The following is a 22,090-nucleotide window of genomic DNA, read 5'->3' on the forward strand; positions in this document are numbered from 1 at the left end:
TGTTAATGTGAAATCTCCTACCATATTTGATGCATCTCCTGAGTAAAACCATGCTTTTACTAAACACATATTCCAAGAGTCTCATGTATTAGGATTAAATTATGTTATCAATGCATGTTGGCAGATTTACTCAATGACTCACAGAGGTCTTTTCCAAGACAGAAATGATGTTTATTGAGCACACCAAAACAAAATATATACATCCATTACAGAAATGAGGAATAGCTCAGCAAATTATGTGCCTGCCAACATATTCATGATCAAGGAGAGGATCAAGAAACCAATGTCCCCTCCTTTGAGACCTCTTAAACGCATGTAACACTTTAACTAAATATCCAATGACACATCAGAAAGTGGCAGCATGCTATTGTTGTTTTTTCATCGGCGTCCCCTCGCTTTTTGTGTAACATCCAGCCTGATTGAGAACTCAAAAGGTTTGCTACAAAGAGGACTGTAAAAGCAAGAGGGATTTCCCCCTTGCTGCAATACCTCTGGCTGCCTGCTTCTCTGGAGGTAGCTGAGCAATCCAGCTTTGCTCTTGCTCCACCACAGCCCAAGGAGTCAGAACCCAATTAGGGGGCAGCACACAAGAACTGGAGAAAGCTGAGGTTTCACAGCAAGTACAGGGTTGGTTGGGGGCATCAGTTAGAAGCACCTCTCTGCCATGCAAATGGCTGTGTCCTGATGACTTCTGATTGGCTAATGTTGCCAATCACAAGGAAACTCTGGGTGAGGGATGAATGTCCTCTCAGGCTATTTTCAATGGAAATTGCTAAAAGCTCATTCTCCAAGAGAAGGAATTGCTTGAAAAAACTGAGCTGCAGATCAAGGTGGGACCTAGCAGCACAGTGATTGCTGACTGGATGCATGCATATACACCTTGCAGCTGACTGGCCAGTAGAGCTAGAGACTGAAAATCGACTCCAGTGAGACTGATCATCATGGTCGATGCTGGGGGCAGGGTAAAGACGTAGGAAGTTCTGGGTTTATTTAAATGACTTGTTTCTTTTCCGTTTGAGCAACGTAAGAAAAGATATAAAGACCCACACCCTCACCAGAGCACAGTCTCATTTCAAAGTAATTCAGTATCATGTAAATATTTCCCGTCAAATAAAAGTGTCCTTCCATAAATCTTCATGAGCTGTAGGTGGTCTGTAGTCATGTTCTGTTGTCAAAGCATACAAAAAACCCAAAACCATGTTGTATATTTGATTTAGCATTGTTCCTCAGGTCTTGAAGTTGTTGTTGCCTTTTCTATTAAAATTAAGTCCCAAGCTTGCATCAACCACACTTCAAACAGGTCAGCATTTGAAGTTCTCCAGTGTCTAGCAATGGTAAGCTGTGCTGCCACGATAAGGCAGATAAGAAGATCCATTTGAGTAAGGTCCTGGGCATCCGCAGCAAAAATGGAGAGAAGAGCAATCTTGGGGTTCAAAATAATCACCTTTAGAAGTGCCTTCATCCTAGATCGCCAGAAAATAGAAGCCCTTCTTTTGGTTGTTTGAGAATATGGGCACTGACCTCTCTTACTTATTTGAGTATGGACTCTCAAAAAAAATTAGAACCTGAACTCCTTCTTTGAATTGCTAGTAGCTCTCTTCTCTCAATCACATTTCTCCAATCCATTCTGTCTCCTATACCTTCAAACACCTAGGAACCCATGCACAACTGCTACCCCCCAAACTGAACATTTAGCCCTCCAGATGATGTTGAACTACAACTTTCACAATCTCTGATCATTGCCCATGCTGGCTGGGGCTGATGGCAAGGCTAACGTCATCTGGAAGGCTACAAGTTTCACATCCATGGGTTACATCTCAATTACCAGGCACACCATATGTTTCGGTCTTCTATCTGTTCTACATATACTTGCTAGAATCATTTATGACTATGGTACTTTAAACTCTGCAGTTTCCATTTACACACTCTAATTATTAAACTGTTTCACTCTGTAATTACAAAACCCTTTCCCAGTACTTTTATCTAAACGTATAATGGCATGGGAGAAATGAGAGAATGCTGCAGGAGCCCAAAGCACATTTGGCAAGGGGTCAAGCAATCATTGCCTAACACCACCATCTGGAGTCAGTTCCAACTCAAGAGGGCCTAACCAGAAGGCTGCCATGGTTGAAAGCCCCTGAAACATCAATGGTGTTTTGAGACAAGACATTGTGCAATGTTTTCCTCTGTTTCCTGTGGTTTTTTCATGGCATCCACACCATCTTGTCATCCTTTTGCAAGCATCCCATTATGTTTCTTCCTTTCATCCATAACTTTATGTATGGATGCCTCTTTGCTCTTTTACCCTTTACGATTATTTGGCTATGGTTTTGATTTGGGTAAATGACAATTCCAGAAAGCTATCCTTTAATCACAGCTCTTCTCTTCTGCTCTCACCTGATCACACTATCCATGCAATTTTGTTTCTTTCCATTACTGCCAGGCATGTTACTACTTTTATAATGTTGCAGAGATCTCTTTACTAAAGACCTTTGCACAGTGTACATGGACAAATTTCTGCAGCTCTATTATTTATTTTTTGAAAAATTGCAATTTAAGGTTTCCAGCAATTCTGTTAGCACTTTATAATGAATGACCATAATAAATGTTCCAACTTTTAGTAAAAGGAGGTATTTGCCAGTTACATTGTGTGCATGTGTCATTGTACAGAAGACATAGGCTGTTTTTCAATCACACAATACAAATTATTGTGATTAGAAATGAAGTACAGTCGGAAAAGGAGAACTGACTGTGGCCAATCAGAATGTCAAAGTTCTGAAATACCAGCATTCCAATTTTTAATTTTTTTTAAAAGCACATGCAGGTCTATGAAATACGTGCATTCATGGTCAGGAAACACATGAGTGGAAAAGGGAAGTGATAGATATGATGGATGTGGTGCAAAGTGTGAATTGTTTTGTTCCAAACACATCTTGGCATGATCCACTCACTGGTATAGACTGGAAATAGAGTGATCAAATAAAATGAACACAAAAGTTTGACATGGTATGGATGGTAACTTTTAGTTCCACAGTCTCAAAAAGAAAAACAATGTCCTTGTTCACAAAAAGCCTTGCCTCTGGAAGCACATCAATATAATCAACAGGGTCACACTTCCTCATCTTTCAGCAAATCCAAGTTAAGAATTGGAGTATAAAACCAAATACTTTTAAGTTCATAAAAGAAAAATCTCCATTCTACTGTATCAAATGCCTCTTTCTCCACTGCTTTTTCTATAAGTACTTTTTATTGGTTTTCATATACATATAACAAAATATAACTAGACCAATAAACATAATCATAACACCCCTCCCCAAAGTCTCTCCAGATATCTGGTAAGTATTCATGTCCCTATACTATTTGTCCCTCTTTTCACTTTTCTGCAGGATTCTCTGATGTTATTCTTCCAGGGTTGCAGGGCAGCATCTGTCCGCAATGAGGTCATCTTCTCCAACTGAAGTATCCAACTATCAAGAAGTATACATGGTCACAACATCTAGATTTGTAATGATGAAGCAGATAACATATTTTGTAGACCCCTTTCACTAGTACACACAGGTCCCACTATTGGAACACTTGTTATCAAAAATTTCAGTTATACCCAAACTGCTGATTAAGATATCTGAACAGCTGGAGCTTGCCCACTTCCTTACTTGTTCATGCTCTGCTTGTTGCCAGCAGCCATTTTGAGCAGAAACCATGGAGGGACGGAGAGAGATCAGACAAATCAGGGAGCAAGAGAGATTGAACAAATCAGCTTTTCTTTTGTTTGGTTTTGCTGATTGGCTGTGGCAGTTTCAGGCATAAACCAGGGAGGGATTGAGATTGGACAAATCACAAATTAAAAATGTCCCCATAGGAAGTAATGGAAATCACCAGCTTTGTCATGTGAATGCTGACCTAACAAATTATTTTCTTGTTCAGAGGAAGGCATTGCACTGGGAAAGCAGGACCTGTGTGTATATGAAATGCATGGCCATCAGATGGCATAAAAGGCATCTGTTTTTTACTTTCCTTTCAGTATAGGTTATTTTCTCAGCTATAGCTAATCTCCAAACATGTTTTTACTATAGGTCTACTCTCCACTGCTTCCATTGGCCTGGCAGGTAAATAGAAGCAGAAGCTAAATGGATTTTTAAAAGCTTGTTCCTCAGCTGTTCCAGTTGCCTGCTCTCTTGTCTTCTGAGCTGCTCCTCTAGGCATGCTGAGCCTGGCAGCAGTACACCTGTTGCCAGAAGAAGCCAGTTTCCTTGGTGGACACTGACAGTATCCAATTGGCACATTTCAAATAGTTACACATTGTATGCACAGGAAACCATGTGTTAAAGTTAATGTCTAATTATGCTAGATAAAGTGGGAAACAGATGCCTATAAGAGTAACTCACTGTCAAGATATGGATTTTTCTGTGGCCAGGTTGTTACAGATCAGCAGAAAAACCAGACTGTACACAAAATCCTCTATAAAATGAATCTTTTAAAAAACACAAATCTATACATAATTTTTAGGATTGCAAAAATCACTATGCACAATAATTTGTTTTAGAAAATTTCAGTTGTTGGCTAAGCAAGTGTTAAAATAGATCATTTTACAATTGTATCTTTCTGATTATATAATGTAGCAATCTGAGTAATCTATACGTGTACTTCTAATTATACATTTAGAGTCCTAGAATGCACAATGGCAGAATCATTAACAGCTGAAATGATTATAAAAGGCTTTCTGTACCAAACATGTTGATATAATACAGATTTGCTGATTGCAAAATCCAATCCTTTTTGTTGGTATATTTATGATGCTTGTTTATATTTTAAGCATTTTTACCCCGATATTCAGCCATAAAAAGCTTCTAGAATGTTTATTTTTACTAACAGCACAATAGGACTGCAACCCCAAACACCTTAATGAGAATGGTAAGGTAAAGGACCCCTGGATAGTTAAGTCCAGTCAAAGGTGACTATGGGGTTGCAGCGCTCATCTCACTTCAAGCCGAGGGAGTCGGCATTTGTTCACAGACAGCTTTCCAGGTCATGTGGCCAGCATGATTAAACTACTTCTGGCGCAACAGAACACCATGATGGAAGCCAGAGCGCATGGAACCACTATTTACCTTCCCGTCGCAGCAGTACCTATTTATCTACTAGTACTGGTGTGCTTTCAAACTGCTATGTTGGCAGAAGCTGGGACAGAGCAATGGGAGCTCATCCTGTCAGGCGGATTCAAACCGCTGACCTTCTGATCAGCAAGCCCAAAAGGATCAGTGGTTTAGACCACAGCGCCACTCATAATTAACAATTGTCTGAATACTTGGAATGGCTGCAACAGTCACATTTTATTGCTTTTGTCTCCTATGATGCAAATTCCTCGTAACAATGTGAATGATGTCTCACTGTCACTTGGTTCTCATAAAACTTGTAAAACTGGGCTTTGCAATAAGACTTCTCTTAATCTGTCTTTTGCATTCTGTTAATGTTAAATGATCAGTTTGTTATTAGTCAGTTCTTGAATATCCAAAGGGCAACTGAAACACAAACCAATGGAGTTTCAATGTTTTTCTTTTAAAAAATCCCCTTCCCAACTTCTTTATTGATATATGAGAATGGTCTAAATGTTCTAGTACTGCTATGTACAATTTTATATCATTACCATTTATATTATAGTAACTATTGTACTTGAAACTGTTATGATAGTTTCCATCCTACCCATAATCCTGCTGGTCACTTCTCTCCTCGTCCCCTGGATCAGCCCCCCCCCCCCCATGCACACAGAAACAGAGAGAAAATGTGTGCACACATATACATTGCTAATTTGAGTAAAAGTCCAATTTAGTAGAATTAATATGAGCCTTAAGCACTGAAGAGGTCAAAGAGGAAATGGGAAAGAAGGTGACAGAATTACATCTGGGTTGACAAGTCTTTCTGAGATCTTTCAGTGGTGGGGACATAATTGGATAAAGGTTTACAGCAGAGGGCTTTTTCTATTTAAAGTATTTGCTGCTATAACAAAGCCAGAGCAAAGCAAAGCAGTGCTGGTACTCTGAATCCTCTATGGGGCTATACCACTCTACATTTAAGTTACAACTTATAATCCTTCTAAGTGCACTGGAGGGAAGGGTGAAGTACGGAGCCATGTTTTCTCCTCACAATGTTTACTGAAGGATGCTACATCATAACATAACATCCTTTCTGAGATGCATATAAGGTGATATAGCCCTAGAGAGAAGAGTTGGGATGGAAGGAGCTATCAATTTTGGTTCTCTCTGTTCCCATTTTTCTAATCTGAAATGCAGTTTCTACAAAGATTTGCTATTAAAATATAATAATAATAATAATAATAATAATAATAATAATAATAATAATACATCAGCACTTTAGTGTGCATTTCTTCTAATTAAGAGATTTTTTTATGCAGTTCTGACTAATGGACACATTTTTGCAATTTCCTCTAATATCATGTGTACGCTATTTTTACTAATACCTTCATTTTTATGCACTTTCCCCCAACAGAGGCATTTTTTAAATATATGCATTTGGTTGTTTGGCTGGAGAACTGCATTGCAAAATTTGGGTATGGGTGAAATTTAAAGGATGGCTGTGTTTCAGTTTTCATATTGTTTTGGAAAGTGAGAATTTGATACATTCAGCATTCAATGAGAACTGATCAAATTTCTCTCCTATCCCCTAGTCAAGTTTTTTATGTTGTGAACAACACTGAGATTTATAGATTTAGGACAATATGCAAATTTAATGAACAAAACAAAACAAAACAAAACAAAACGCCACTATTGTTTTGCTACAACAGTAAAAGCTATTTATAAAAAGGGGTGGTGCGGGGGAGAGAACTCTCTGCTGCTACCTTTTACATGTGAAAGTCTCCTACCTCTGAAAGGCTTCTGAGTTTTGACAGCCCAGTGCTGGGAGTGAAAAAAGTTTCTCCCATCATTGCAGTCTGACAACAGAGCTGTGAATGAGGGGGGGGGGAACTGTAGATAATAATTTAGGATTAACCTTGAGCGGCTTAGAAAATTTAGAGATATCTTACCTTCTATTTCCGTGAATTTGGTAGAGTTGTTATATTGTATCAGCATTTAATTTAAACCAAAGACCCAAGAGACAAAACTTCTTAACAACTATTTTACTTTCCTTTAGACATAAAACAGTAATTCACAACATAGGACTCATAAAATAGGAAGTTAATTGAAGACTTCCTGGTTTGTTTATTGGCTTGTACAAAGGGAGAAGCGAAGGGGATACATGCATGGGCAAAAGGCTAATTTATATCCAGACTAATTAAGTAATTATTATTTGAACTCCCTTGGTGAGTGCACCTGTTATTTTACCTGGATTGAGTTGCAAGTTATCTCCTCATTTTTTTCCATTTTCTGACTTGTCTTTTTCTGATGAGTCTTTATTTTCAGAAGACCGCTTCCGGGGTTTCTCAAAAATGTTAATCCCCAAGATCAGAGCTACCTTATCAAGCTCAGATTGCTTTTTCCCTGCCGCATCAAAATGCATCTGCAGCTGAGCAACTTCGTTTGCTATCTTCTCTCGTAGTTGGTTCACTTCCACCAGCAAGGGATCTTTTGCCTTACGCATCTTGCGCATCATCTCCCCTAAGCCAGTCAAAGTGGTAGAGTGGAAAGCATAAGAAAATCATTAATACATGCAAAATTATTTTGGGTAATCAATTATAAGGTACCATTTTGGTATACCCAAAAGACAGAAGCAGGGTTTGCATTACTGTATGAAGAACTGACAGTTACTTGCAATGATTTGGGTTTTACCCGAATTAATTCCCTGTTTAGGATAATACCCTGAGATAAAAACAAATTATGCAATGTCCAGCATCACCACTTTAGAGGATAGTAGGGTAAAAGGAAGAATAAAATGAGTGCAGTACCTTCCTGTTTTGTAAGTCTGTTTAACTCAACTGTCAGATAATGCAGTTTCTTCTGTCGTGCTTCTTGTTCAGCCTTCAATTTCCCTCTTTCCTCCATTACCTAGAAATGTTTGTGAAGGGAAGGAAGGTATTAAAAATCCCCCTTTCATGGATTACAACCCAACTAAAACTACAACAATCATTGAAAGTAAATATTTTCATCTTATGCTTGCTAACTCAGCCTGTGATTCATTGCACCCAGCTCCTAACATACTAAATGCCACTAAACATGGAACATACTAAAACTTACTAAAGCTTAAAAGCATGCAGGTCCTGCTTTCTGAACAAAATGCGTTCCCAGGAAATAATTTGTTAGGTGGTATGTTCACATAATGAGCTTATTATTTCCTATGGGAAAACATCTATTTCGTAATTTGTTTGATCTCTCCCCCTCCCTCCCTGGTTTCTGCCCAAAATGGCTGCTGCTGACCAGCAAAACATGAAGTAGGCAAACTCCATCTGTTTGGGTATCTGAATTTGCTGCTTGTGTAGTGAGGTTTGGGTATAATTCTTCGTGTTTGGCTGAGATTTCAGTTACCAAGTGATCCAATAGCAGGACCTGCATGTAGATTGTATCCTTAAAGAGAGACTGTTTAAGACCTTAGGGTGAAGGGCAGGTAATAAACAACAACAATTAACAAGGTGTGTCTTGCCACAGTACCATAAAAACAGCCATTAGATAGCTCAAGACATTAGAGGTACATCCTGTTCAAAAAAAACTATACGTAATCCAATGTCAAATAAAAAGTGCAGAAAAAAGTTAAAATAAAATTGTATGTGCTTTGAACTTCTGTAAAACGGCAGACCTTAAATCCAAGAATGTAATCTTAAATAAGGAATCAATTCTGCACTTGGTTTCATATTTCATTATGTGTTAGGAAAATATGTGCAGTAGAAAAAGTATTACAGTGGTACCTTGGGTTAAGAACTTAATTGGATCTGGGGGTCCGTTCTTAACCTGAAACTGCTCTTAACCTGAGGTACCACTTTAGCTAATGGGGCCTCCCGCTGCCGCACAATTTCTGGTCTCATCCTGAAGCAAAGTTCTTAACCCGAGGTACTATTTCTGGGTTAGCGGAGTCTGTAACCTGAAGTGTCTGTAACCCGAGGTACCACTGTATATATTTTTAAACTACAGTATAAGGCATTCAGAAGTAAGTCTATAAGGATACTATCCACTTCTCAATAGCAGCAACTACATTGCTACTATGTGGAAAAGGAAATGTGTGGTGGGGGGGAAAGATACATCTGCTTGTAAGATAAACATTCTCACCTTTTGTTTCTGAGCAGCTCGATTTCTATCATCAGGTATTCTTTCCTTAGCGCCTTTGTGGGTAGGCTGAGGGAGCAATTTGGAATGAGGAGCAGAGAAAGGGGTTTGAACAATCATAGATGTCTTTCTTTGGATACCACAAGTCCTTCGTGTTGTGGAAATTGTCTGAATAACTTTGACGTTGGAAACTGAATGATTTGGTGGCACTGTTGGAGTACCATACTCAGGTGCATTTGGAAATTCAGGACCAGCCTGCTGGGGAGGAGGATACGTGGCCCAGCCAGAAGCTGCATAAGTGAAATACTGTCCATATGGATTATAGCCAGGAGGGGGCATTGTGGGAGGTGGATAGTTTTGTGGCAGGTGAGTTGCACCGAATGGTAAATAGAATGGAACATTATACTGGGGATATATGGGAGCAGGAAACATGTGAGGAAGACAAGGTGGGGCAGATGGAATTGGAGATGCCATGGGAACAGCTTGCTCTTGTGGGAAATCATAATCTTGACTTACAATTTTGCTTTCAGTGTGCTTAGAATGTGAATCAGGAGACATCTCTTTAGATGGTGGGAAATAATCAGGAGAGGGAGAGTGGTTCCACCTTGACTCTGAAGAATGAGTGTCACTTTTACTGCAGTGCCTTTCCTTAGACTCCCTAGATTCTTTCCTAGCTTTATGAGAAGCCACTGAACGACGATCAGGAGAACGAGATGCTTTCTTCCCATGGAGGCGTTCCTGAGTGCGGGCAGCAAGCTTACCAATTTCAGCCACCCCAATGTCAAGACCAATAGTTTTGAGCAAGTCATAAATTTTCTCATGCTCTGGTCTGGATTCTTCTAAAGTGTCTGATTTTACAGACAGACTAGCAGGAGGAGAGTTTATTTTCTTCCTTCCATGTTCTTTATCACCACTCAATGTTATCCTTTGAATAAAAATTGAGTCATCCCCATTATCACCATAAAGAAATTTCTCTTCAGCCTCAACATCATCAAGGAGGCTGTTCCTTCTCTTTTCTTGAGTGCTGGTAGAATCTGTTTTCATACTCAGAATGTGTGAAAAGCCATTCCCATCCTGGCTGGTTCTTTCATGGGGAAGCAAGAAGTAACTGTGCTGGTCTTCTGGCTCTGATGTGGACTCATGACACTCTCTCCGATTCAAAAAGCTCCCAAAATTCTGTTTATAATGGGAAATGTTTTGTTTTTGGCCAGAATGCAGCTTCCAATTATGCACATTGCCTTCAGATGTTATATTTGCAGGTTCTACATCTGCATTTTTATTGAACTGTTTGAGGAATTTCACCTCCTCAGTTGAAAAAGGAGCAATGCTGTTGGTTCTCTGGGGAAAAGGAGGATCATCTGAAAGAAGAGGGGGCTCTTTGAGAGAGGCAGAACTGCTAGAAAAGACTTCAGGCTAAAAAGAAAGAAATTGTCATTTGTTACTACATTTTGCAAGGATGCTAATCACTTTCCCAATCTATTAAGACAGACATAACTTTAATATAAAGGGTTTATATTCAGTAGTTCATAACACTAACTGAAAACTGTAAGACAAAGATAAAAAATGGAATTGAAAGAGACAAAATAGTTCCAAAATACCACACTGTTTCATCTGCATAAGATGGCCATTTTGATTAGGAATGGGCCATACTTTAAGAACGTGAGAACAGTCTGCTGGATCCAGCCAGTGGCCCACCTAGCCCAGAATCCTGTTCTCATAGTGGCCGACTAGAATCCCAAGGGAAGCCCACAAGCAAGAGCTGAGAGCAACAGCCCTCTGCCCAACTGCAGTTTCCAGCAACTGGTATTCTGAAGCAAACCACCTCCAACACAACAGTAAAGGCAGAGCATATCCATAAGGGTTAGCAGCCACTGATAGCCATAACCTCTGTGAATTTGCCAGTCCTCTTTTAAAGCCACCCAAGTTAGTGGCTATTACTGCCTCTTGAGGGCAGAAATTCCACAGTTAAACTATGTGCAGTGTGAAGAAGTACTTCCTTTTGTCTGTCTTGAATCTTCCAACATTCAGCTTCCTTGGATGTCCACAAGTTCTAGTATTATGAGAAAGAGAAAACTTTTCTCTAGCTACTTTCTCCATGCTGTGCATAATTTTATGCACTTTTGTCATGTCACTTTCACTGCCCACAATCAACACTCCTGCCTGATCGTCTTTAATAGGGCACTGGAAGAGAAAGTGACCGTTTATCCCCCACTAAAGGCCAACCCTGGCTTGCAACACTGCTCTAATGAGCTATAAAACTGCCAGTCCAGCGAGGTAAGATTTGTCAGCTTGATACCTTTTAACAGCTGTGCAATTCTTGCCCCTACTCAAGCCAATCCTCGTTCACAGTGAGCGCAATGAGAGGGCTTTGTTTGCCCTGAATAACACTGTCATTTAGCCAAGGCTGATGAGCTATGCAGTACCCTGAGAATCATTCTGCGATGCCTGATTTGCTGAGATTACACAGCAATAATAGAGAAGAAAAACCATGTCAAATGAGTAACTGAGGAGCAACACAGTGGCAGTGGACAGGGACAAACATATGTAAAACAATAGCTTTGGAGATTTGAAATCAACATTTTCCACCAAACCCAAAGTGTTTTTGCACCAAAACATGCACAAGCAAGCATTATGTGCAGCTCTGGTTATGGCGGCTACAAAAAGATAATTCCCAAAGGCATATTGTTACTATTATCAGAAACGAACTGATTTTTTCATTTGCTGAAACCCTGAGACAGAGAGAGCAGGATGCCAAAAAGGTACTTGCCACATCATAGTTGGCACGGTTTTGAAAAGCATTATTTATTTACAATATTTAGTACTGGAACCACCTGCCAAGGTGCTCTCTCTCCACAGCTACACAACAGAAAAACAATACAGTCATGATAGTATGAAATGTCACCTGTTCAGAGCATTCCATACCAATCTGAGAGAATGTCTGCAGTCCAATCCAACTAGGTAATTCTAGTATTAAGATTCTTGTATTAGGTTCAAGCGGGTTAAAAAAATGCACAACAAGGTAAATGTACTGCATAAATTGCCAACTCTTCAATTTCAGCCTACACACAGATGTGAATAATAGTACCCTTATTTTGTTTACATTCAACCCATTGCAAGTACCATTAAATGGTTCAAAACAAATCCCAGATGTACCATTCCAAAAACCACCTTAATTTGGTGATCTTGACTATTCTGATTTTTCTACTGTAGAGGTAAAAAACCCCTTCATGTCCAGATTAATAATAATAACAATAACAATAACAATTTATTATTTGTATCTCAGCCACTCTGGGCATCTTCCAGCATATATATAGAAACATAGTAAAAAATTAAACCTTAAAAAGCTTTCCTATACAGGGCTGCCTTCAGATGTCAAGGTGTTAAAACATTTCTGGCACCTTGCCGCAGGTTCTATCTATAGGAGAAAAACATTACACATATACAAGTGGGAGGCTCTTCTGTGTGATAGCATCACAGCTACAGAATGTACTGCCAAGGATAGTGAATCTGGTGCTCAAACCAGGTAAAAATGTTTTTGTCACCCAGCCACTGCAAATTGTTATATTATCTAGCTGAATAGTTCTGCCATTCTCAACTTTATTGTATTCTTGGTTGTTTTAGATTGTAGTACAGGTGGCGATCACCTTGCACACCTGTCTACCTGACATGTGACCACCAAGACATGCGCTGCTTTCAGCTTTGGAAGGGAGCAAAATGGGCTTACGCACAATTGCTGACATGCACAATGACCTGGAAAGCAACCCCCACACTAACAGGGAATCGCCTGTATTTAAATTCCTATGTATACTACCTGGAAATCTGTTTCTGGAAAGCTTAGAGGTTTTTTTAAATAAGTAAGGATTTTGATTGTGTGTGAATTTTAAAGCTATATGAATAAGCTGAATGAAAACTTTTGAAAGGTAGAATTGCTCTAAATACCAAAACTAGTAAAATGTCCTCATTCCAAGAAAAATGGGATCCAATATGCTGATTATTCTACAAGTTATACCAAACAAACTCCACAACTGTGAGGGAAGCCTGGATATTATTCTGAGGGTATTTGTTCCAGAATTAACAGAGATTAAGTTAAATAATAAAATTTAAGATTCAATAAAAGAGCAGTAAAAAGTGTAAAGGACAGTTTAACCAGAGAGAGAAATACATGCCAAACCTGCACCGAAGGATCATCCCTGTTTTTCTTCAGAATAGATTTTTTGGGCATTGCTGTTATTTCATTAGGTCTATAAATATATTTATGTTCAGGGTCTTGACTGCAATTTCTGCTCAGCTCCTCCTCTTTGCTTTTTCTCCCAGCATATTCAAGTACACGTAAATCCACATCGTGAAACGGCAGGCTTGGGCTCTTACTAGGATCTTGTTTGCAGAAGCTCCACGTCCCAGACAAGAAATCCTCAGGCTCTATGTCTATCTTAAGCAGTCTGTCATCTCTGTCATGTTTAGGAAGTTCTAGGTCTTGCCCTGTATCCTCTGATGGCTTCCCAAGTAGCATTCTATACCTTTCCGTTTCCTTTGGGAGATATTGTAGATGGTTATAGCTGGTGCTATAGTCTGATTGATGGAGGAAATCGTCTCTAAAGCGATAATCCTCATCTTGTCCTGTATTGAAAGGTGAAGAAGGAGTTTCCTTGCTCAAGGAATACCGCTCAATGCTTTGAGGGCGTGGAAGGCCACTGCTAAATATTGGACCATCAGCCAAGTCATCCCTAATAAGAGAGGTACAGAACAAAATCAGCAACTTGGAATAACCCCCCCTGAACTCCAGCTGGCATAAAGTGCCCTTTGTATGACAACTCAATACTTCTTGCCTTGAACCCAAGATGGCTGGTTCTGAAGATTTTATATACTCAGCAATAACTTCACCCCTTGACAGTCCAAACTATGCTGCAGTGAGCGAAATAATTCATTTCAGAAATCTTGCTATTTATGAGCATAGGAGACATGCAACAGGAACAGAAGGAACAGAAGCCCAAACTTGAGAGCACTCAGGTTCCAGTTTGTCTATTTATCTTACACAAAAGGCCTGCATACTTCAATTATTTTATGGTGGATTTGAACAACACACATTTAGGGTTGTGTTTAGCTTTTTTAGATGGTCTCATAAAAAAAAAAGAACACAAATGTCTTGCTGGCTATCTAGGGGGAAAGTAAACAACAGAACATTTTGGTATGTTTTACAGTAGTAGAATTCCCCCTTTCATCAGCAACAATATTGTAGTTCCAAATTCAGCAAAGTTTCTCACCCTCCACTCCTCAAATAATTTCCTTCACATACTGTTTTCTGCATGTTACTTTAGCAAAAAAACAAAACAAAAAAAAACTTCTCAGAATTACTACTGAAAATAACTTCCATGCATGTTTTTAAATGATTGCTGAAAGCATTGAACCTAAATACATGTGTTCATCACACTCAGCCTGCTGAACGCTTTCCCAACAATAATTGTGAAGAGATCTTCATGCACCTAACATGTCAAAAACAGTATGAAGCAAAATATCAAAATATGGAAGACAACTTCTTTATCAGTTCAAAGCAGTGTTCAAAATTAGCCAGGCACCAGGCGCATTTTGCTCCTGGCTTTTGACCACTTGCAACCAAGTGAAGATGCCTGGGCACCAGGATGGCACCCGACATCACCATCTGGGGATCATTGGATCTGGACTATTTCACACACTAATATCCCACTAATACCCTGTAAAATTTTATCAGTTACATTTTATCTGCACAATCGGAATGAATTTCTGGAACCAAATTGCTTTTTCTGTGCAGCCTGAGCAGGAACAGTCACCATTAAGAAAAAGAGGTAAATTTAAGTCAATACATATGTATGTGGACTATTCCTGGATCAAGTGACTTTTCTTCTTCCAGTTCTCAAAGCTCTTAACCTAGCTCAAGGTAGTCAGAAGTTTAACTCAGAATCAATCATGGACAGTCATTTGAAAACTAAGACTGGAGCTGTCTTGCCCCAAAATGGAAACTAGGCATTCCATTTTGACGACAGCAACCTTGGTTTAAGGAACCATTTGGGAACCTAGCATATATATCTAATTTTCTAATACTGCAGGAGAATAAGATCTGTAATGGGAAACTGGATTCAACTGAAAAAAATTGTCCATCAAGACACAGACCTATACCAGCTCAAGCTATTATAAGCCCTTAAAAAAGGGGGGCGGGGGGGCGGTTCATAGGAGCAAGCTATCAGTTGAAAAAAAGTTATACCGTATTTTTCGCTCTATAGGACGAACTTTTTCCCCTTCAAAAATGAAGGGGAAATGTGTGTGCGTCCTATGGAGCGAAGAAGCCATAGCCCCGCGACCCTCTCCCGGCTGGAGAGGTGACGGGCGGCTATGGCAGGAGCCTCTTTAGCTGCGCGCAACCTCTCCAGCCGGGACAGCGCGCACGGGGCTAAAGAAGCCCCGCTTACCCTCTCCCAGCTGGAGAGGTGATGCGCGGCTATTGCAGCAGCCTCTTTAGCCGCGCACCACCACTCCAGCCGGTACAGCGCGCACAGGGCTAAAGAAGCCCCCCGCGACCCTCTCCCAGCTGGAGAGGTGACGCGCGGCTATGGCAGCAGCCTCTTCGCTGCACGCCTTTCCGCTGCTCCCCGACCTGCTCTTTGGGGCTGGTGGTGGGCTTCCCCCCGCCAGCCCCAAAGAGCAGGTCGAAAGGAACCTGAAGCCTGGAGAGCGAGAGGGGTCGGTGCGCACCGACCTCTCTCGCTCCCCAGGCTTCCGAGGTAGCCGCCTGAAGGCGACTGAATGCACCTTAAACAGCACCTTGTTTTAGAGGGGGGAAACAAGAGGGGGGAAATTCTCCCCCTCTCTGCGCAGCACCTCCTGCTGCTTCGCTGAAGGGGCACTGGGCAGAGAGGGGGAGAATTTTTTTCCCTTGTTCTCCCCCCTCTAAAACAAGGTGCGTCCTATAGTCCAGTGCGTCCTATAGTGCGAAAAATACAGTAATTTGCATTGTTCTTATCACCACGACAGAGTTAAAATCACTTTAACAGCACCCTGTTAGCAGAGACACTGAGCAATGTGCCCAGCAATAAAATACTGGCCAAAGTTTATTGAACAAACCAAACTCCAGCACAAGGCTATCTTAAGCATATGCGGCGCAGGGGTGCAAAGATCCACCCGGCGCCCCCCAAAGTTGTTAACCTTTTTTGGGGGGAACCCCAAAGTTGCTGACCTTTTTAAAGGAAAGGTTCCCCAGAGTTGTCAGGCACCAGGTTGGCAAAAAGAGGCGAAGCTGCTCACTCTCTTTCTCTCTCTCAGGGAGCTGCCGCCAGCGCACTTCGAGTCCCAAAGTCGGACCAAAGTGGAGAAACGCACAGGAAAGGTGAGCGACGTCAACCCTTTGGCCCACCTGTCCCTTCTACCACCCAGGGCAGCATGAGGAGGGGCTGCTTGCCTGCTGCTGCTGCTTCCAGTGTCGGGGGAGCAAAGGGACGGCACTAAAGCCGAGGCGGGAAAGGCGTGCTGAGGAGGCAGCTTGCGCATGGCCCCGCTGCACTCTGAGAGAATGCCGCTTGCCGCCTTTTCTGCTCGCTGCTGTTGCTGCCGCCTCTTGTCCTCCTCCTCCTCCTTGCTGGGCGCGTGTCTGTTTGCTTGCCCACCCGCCTGCTCTCTGGCTCCCAGAAGAGCTCATTGCAGCGCTCCGACTGATGGGCAGGCTCTTCCCGGACTCAACTCTCGAGCCCCGGACTCTCAGCCTGGCGCCCCTGAGGGCCTGGCACCTGGGTGCCTCGCAACCCTAGCGCCTATGGGTAAGACAGCCCTGCCCAGCAGAAAGAAAGAAGTTTTGCCTTTTGACAGGCCTTGTTGACAGCATCTTAGATTCAATGAAACACCCACAAGAAAATTCACTCACAGCTAGACAGCTTACCAAAGCAGCTACTATCCCAGTAAAGATCATGCCATCCTCCCTGGTCGCAACTTACTCCCTCTTGTCTAGATGGCTTACCTACAACATGCTGTTATACTTCCATATTCTACATACTAACAGCAAACTACCGTATTTTTCGCTCTATAACACGCACCCGACCATAACACGCACGTAGTTTTTAGAGGAGGAAAATCCGTAGGCATGCCACCCGTAGGCATTCCCTCCATAACACGCACAGACATTTCCCCTTACTTTTTAGGAGGAAAAAAGTGAGTGTTATGGTGCAAAAAATACGGTAATAATGAATCCTTCTGTAGCCAAAATAACCGCCCAAACATTAAGAGCGGGCTATATTTGCAGATGCACAAAAAATATTTTCAAAAACTCTAAGGAGAGACATAAGGAAATAACCAGCCCAAGGAAAACTGAGTAAGCTCTGTCAACATGGAATATTGGGCAAGTGTTGGGGGCAAAAACACAGGCCACTGGTGGGGGTGCAAAGAGGAATGGAATGGAATGGAATAACTGAGAGAACCCTGATCAGCAGCACTCTATGTGGCAACATTTTCTTGTGGGTCCAATTTGGGTCTTCCTTATTCTAGTGTTGATATAGCTTTAACACTTTCACACTGAACAATGAAATTTCCCTGTTGCTTCTACTTCTAGAAGTGGCTCTGGAAGTAAAAGCACCGGGAAGTTTCACTGTTCAGTGTGAAAGCGTTTTACAACTTCTGTCATTCATGCAATTATCTTTCCTAAATATACCCTTTTTCATGTACATGTCTGTGTATATAACCCTATTCTAAATAGAAACCTGCTGTTGGGGATCTGCAGAAGAAATTTCACCCCTAAAAATGGATTAGGAAAACAGGATGTTTGGGCAGCGAAAGCAAATTATAATATAGATCTTCACACTGTTTCTGTACCTGCAGGAACATGTGAGTTTAAAATAGCAGCTGAATTATCATGAGGTGACAAGAAATTTACTAAAAGGGTGTTTCATCATTTTGTTTTTCAACTGGGGTTCATTTTTAGAAAAGAAGCTGTTTCAGTTCCACATCTACTTTCACGGCTTCCTCAGAATCCACTGAAGACAAAACTGTCAGAAAAATTCAAAGAAGTAGATGTAAAAACTAATGATTTCAATCAAACAAAAGGTTTTCAAAACTGAACTATGTACTTTTTATCCATCTCCATCCTGCTCTTATTTATAAAAAGGCTGTATGAAATTAAACGGAGACATGTTTTCAATACCTCTCTTTAATTCCTAACATTTTAAATCCATACCAAGGGAGGTATTAAAAATATGTCAATAAGAGAGTTAAATATGTCTGTCCTATATGTGAGATTCCCAACATGTCCTATACATTTCCCACAACGTCTTACAATCAGGTTGTGGGGTTTTATATTACCCATGGGACAAGTACCAAGAAAGATAACCAAGGTTAATTATGAGAGACTGGCATTCAGAGAAGCCTTACCTGTTCCCATCACTCAAACTTGGAGAGTGTTTGTCTGGAGAGTGAGAACGCTTGCCCGGAGAGTGAGAGCGCTTGCCCGGAGAGTGAGAGCGCTTGCCCGGAGAGTGAGAGCGCTTGCCCGGAGAGTGAGAGCGCTTGCTCGGAGAGTGAGAGCGCTTGCCCGGAGAGTGAGAGCGCTTGCCCGGAGAGTGAGAGTGCTTGCCTGGAGAGCGTCTCTACAATTAAAATAACAAAACATCAGAATTCTCATAGCCAAGTAAGTTACTATGAGGCAGGGGGTTCATAATGCTATTTAAGAAATAAGCCAATATTAATGCAGTATGCAAATTTTACTACAGTTGATGTGGATTTGAAAAACACTACATGCACCTAATGTTTATAATGTGCAGTGAAGACATCTGATAATATGTACACCAACAATGTAATGAGAAAATGCAGCTAAATTGACAATTGTGCCATTTAGAAGAATAGGAAGCCTCCCAATTTATTGCTAGTGACATAGACCACCAATAAACCACTGTCCACCCCCATTTTTCACCGAAAAGCGGTCAATTCTAGGAATGGGTTGTTTCTTAAAATTAATTAGTAATGGAACAGGGGGATAGTCCATCAGTCGAACAGGGCACTTCCAAGTTCTAATAGACATTTTTAGATAGGTGAACTTATCTTTTGGAAGCATTTATCTCCTCACTCTGCTTCCTCCTGCTATCTAGATAATCAAATCTCAGTTTATTAAGCCAAGATATGTGCACAGTCACAAATCCACATGCAGCTTGCTCAGCTCCGTTCCTAAAGCCAGGCATCAAAACTAACAGCAGTGTACTGTTACATCCAAACACTGGCTTCCAAACAAGACAGGAACTGGAAGCAAATTTTATTTCAATGGCTTCATTTTCTAGCCTCCTTGGAAGCCATTGACCAGCTTTCCAATTATTTGTTAACAGAATAACTATGGTTTCCTGGCATGTTTCCCACTTGAACAAAGGGGACAGGGGACCAAAGAGATTGCATGCGAGTTCAGTAAATTTATGCACATCTCAGCTCATTAGGCCAAGAGCTGATCATGCAAATGCAGCCTCTTTTCTTCTTCATCTCTCCCCTAGCCTTTAAGATCTTTAAGTATTTGGTTATTGACAAATATGAAAAGTGAAGGACAATCACTTCCAAAGGCTAATCTTCTCTGAAATTCACAGTTTGATCCTAAGCATGACTATCCATTAGCTGTGTTGATTTTGGTTGAAATAATTTTCAAGTAATCCAACCAGGTTTATGCGCCCAATATCCTACTTTTCAAATTCATTCAATGATCCACGGACCTTTGGTAAAAATAAACCTAAGCTCCTCCCCACCACAAGCCAAGTCTACAGGTATTGCCTTAACCTGTTAAGGGTATTTTCTATGCGGGCAAAAATCACCGGCCACTTTCCTTCATGTAGAAATGAAGGAAAGAAAGGAGCGTGCAGCTCAACCTGAGACGGGTCTACTCAGAAGTCTTACTAAATCCAAGGTGATTTCCTCTAAGATGTAGGATACACAGGGCTGTTGCACATTTCATGTTTCTCTACTTTGAGGCAAAGCTTCCCCTCCAGCTGTCATTAAGCCTTTCAACCTCCTTCGCATCACCACAGAGCAAAGGCTGGGATCACGGGTAAGATTGCTTAGGGATGCTCAAGGTTGCTGGGCGCACACCCAGAAATGTGGGCCATGATGTTATATATAACTAAGTTGGGGGCAGGAAAACGGCTGGCTATTCCGGTAAGTGGCAGTTAGGTGCGAGAGATGGGGGATGCTCCTTGGGGAAGGTACAGTGGTACCTCGGGTTAAGTACTTAATTCGTTTCAGAGGTCTGTTCTTAACCTGAAGCATCACTTTAGCTAATGGGGCCTCCCGCTGCCGCCGTAGCACAATTTTTGTTCTCATCCTGAAGCAAAGTTCTTAACCTGAAGCACTATTTCTGGGTTAGCGGAGTCTGTAACCTGAAGTGTATGTAACTTGAAGCGTATGTAACCCAAGATACCACTGTACTGAGGTGAGCGGGCGGCCGTTACCCCTGGACGCTGGGGAGGCGGAAGAAGAGGAGTTTGGGTTTGATATCCCGCTTTATCACTACCCGAAGGAGTCTCAAAGCGGCTAACATTCTCCTTTCCCTTCCTCCCCCACAACAAACACTCTGTGAGGTGAGTGGGGCTGAGAGACTTCAAAGAAGTGTGACTGGCCCAAGGTCACCCAGCAGCTGCAGGTGGAGGAGCGGAGACGCGAACCCGGTTCCCCAGATTATGAGTCTACCGCTCTTAACCACTGCACCACACTGGCTCTCGGAGGCGTCTTAAATTCGCTGAGGCCGGGCCAATTCCCCAACCCGCAACCCCCTCAGCCTCCGCCGCCACGGGCAGAGCGTACCCGACTACTGCGGCGCGAAGGCGGCGACCGGCGCGAAGAGCGTCCGCTGGAGGGCGAGCGGTGCCGGCGTCGGCTCCGCGGAGACCGGGAGCGCGAGCGCGAGCGGTGCGAGCTGCGGCCTCGAGCCGAACTGGAGCTGGATGCGCTGGTTTTGGACCGGCTGGAAGACGGCTTGCTCGAGCGGCTGCTGCTGGAGCGGTGCATCACGACAAGAGTAGCGCCTCCGCCGCCGCCAAGGCCGCTCTCGCCAGCTCCCTTCCCAGCCCCCACCCCCCGCTCTGCGCACGCATCAACTGCCCCCGCTCCTCGCGCGCGCACGTAGCACCGGACGCAAACGCAGCTCGCGCGGGGCTGGGCGGGCGGACCGGGAAGACGCTTCCTTCCGACGTCCTTACAAAATGGCGGAGGCGGAACTCGAGTCACGTGGCCTTTGCGCCTGCCCGGGTCTGTAAGGCATTCTCCCAGACGCTAGAGGCCGCTGGTAGGGAAAAATATGTATCAGTGGGCTCCGTCCGGCCTGGTAACTCAGAATTCATAGAGAGAGAAAACGTGTAGAGCAATATACCCTGAGTTTCCCGTTCTCCTTTTGATGTGTTCTGTATTCAGCAGTGGTCTGCGAGAATTTCAGCTGATTCAGAACACGGGCTTCCTCTGGCTCTCGTGTCATTTGCTCACTGATCTGTATATAGGCGGATTTCTGAGGAAAGGCCCAAGAAAGCAGGGGGCTTGCAATGTTTAGTTGGCTGACCAAAAAAGGCTGTCCCCCAATTAATCAGTCCTCAGATGTAAAATCATAAAAATCGTAATGAAAACTAAATTGTTGTAAATATGCAAACAGAAAGTATCATTTTAAAATGATAATAAGGGGGGGGGATGACTCTTCTAATCCGATTATAGGAAGGTGCCCTATTGCAGCTCAGAATATTTGTCCATTTAGTTCAGCGTTGTCCATTCTGACAGCAGCTCTCAAGGTCTTGGACAGAGATATTTCACATTCCCTGCTAGATTTTTGCTTGACATCCTGGAAAGATGCTGTCCCACCAGCTCTGACTCATTGTCATTGTACATTGATTAAAACCAAGTGTGATAGCTTTTTGTTCCCC

At 42.2% G+C, this 22,090-nt stretch overlaps 1 protein-coding gene across 8 annotated transcripts in view; it reads right to left on the reverse strand.

Annotated features, from left to right (window-relative positions):
- Positions 1–21,402, reverse strand: part of LOC310704079 (zinc finger protein 318-like) — a 44,314-nt gene extending 22,912 nt beyond the window's left edge. Inside the window, exons 1-8 of one of the 8 annotated variants that reach the window (XM_083497082.1) lie at positions 20,988–21,384; positions 18,784–18,802; positions 18,588–18,720; positions 13,378–13,930; positions 9,210–10,619; positions 7,898–7,997; positions 7,338–7,610; positions 150–3,467 (exon numbers count right to left, since the gene is read on the reverse strand). In XM_083497082.1, coding sequence (XP_083353208.1) covers positions 7,363–7,610; positions 7,898–7,997; positions 9,210–10,619; positions 13,378–13,930; positions 18,588–18,720; positions 18,784–18,802; positions 20,988–21,191 — 2,667 coding nt within the window. In that variant the 5' untranslated portion in view covers positions 21,192–21,384 and the 3' untranslated portion in view covers positions 150–3,467; positions 7,338–7,362. Of the gene's footprint in view, positions 1–149; positions 3,497–7,337; positions 7,611–7,897; positions 7,998–9,209; positions 10,620–13,377; positions 13,931–18,587; positions 19,851–20,987 lie in introns of those variants that run through there. The other 7 variants (XM_083497080.1, XM_083497081.1, XM_083497077.1 and 4 more) reach the window with 7 other exon arrangements.
- Positions 21,403–22,090: the final 688 nt, after the last annotated feature.

Source organism: Podarcis liolepis, assembly GCF_965112155.1.
Source record: "Podarcis liolepis genome assembly, chromosome: 3".
NCBI lineage: Eukaryota > Metazoa > Chordata > Lepidosauria > Squamata > Lacertidae > Podarcis > Podarcis liolepis.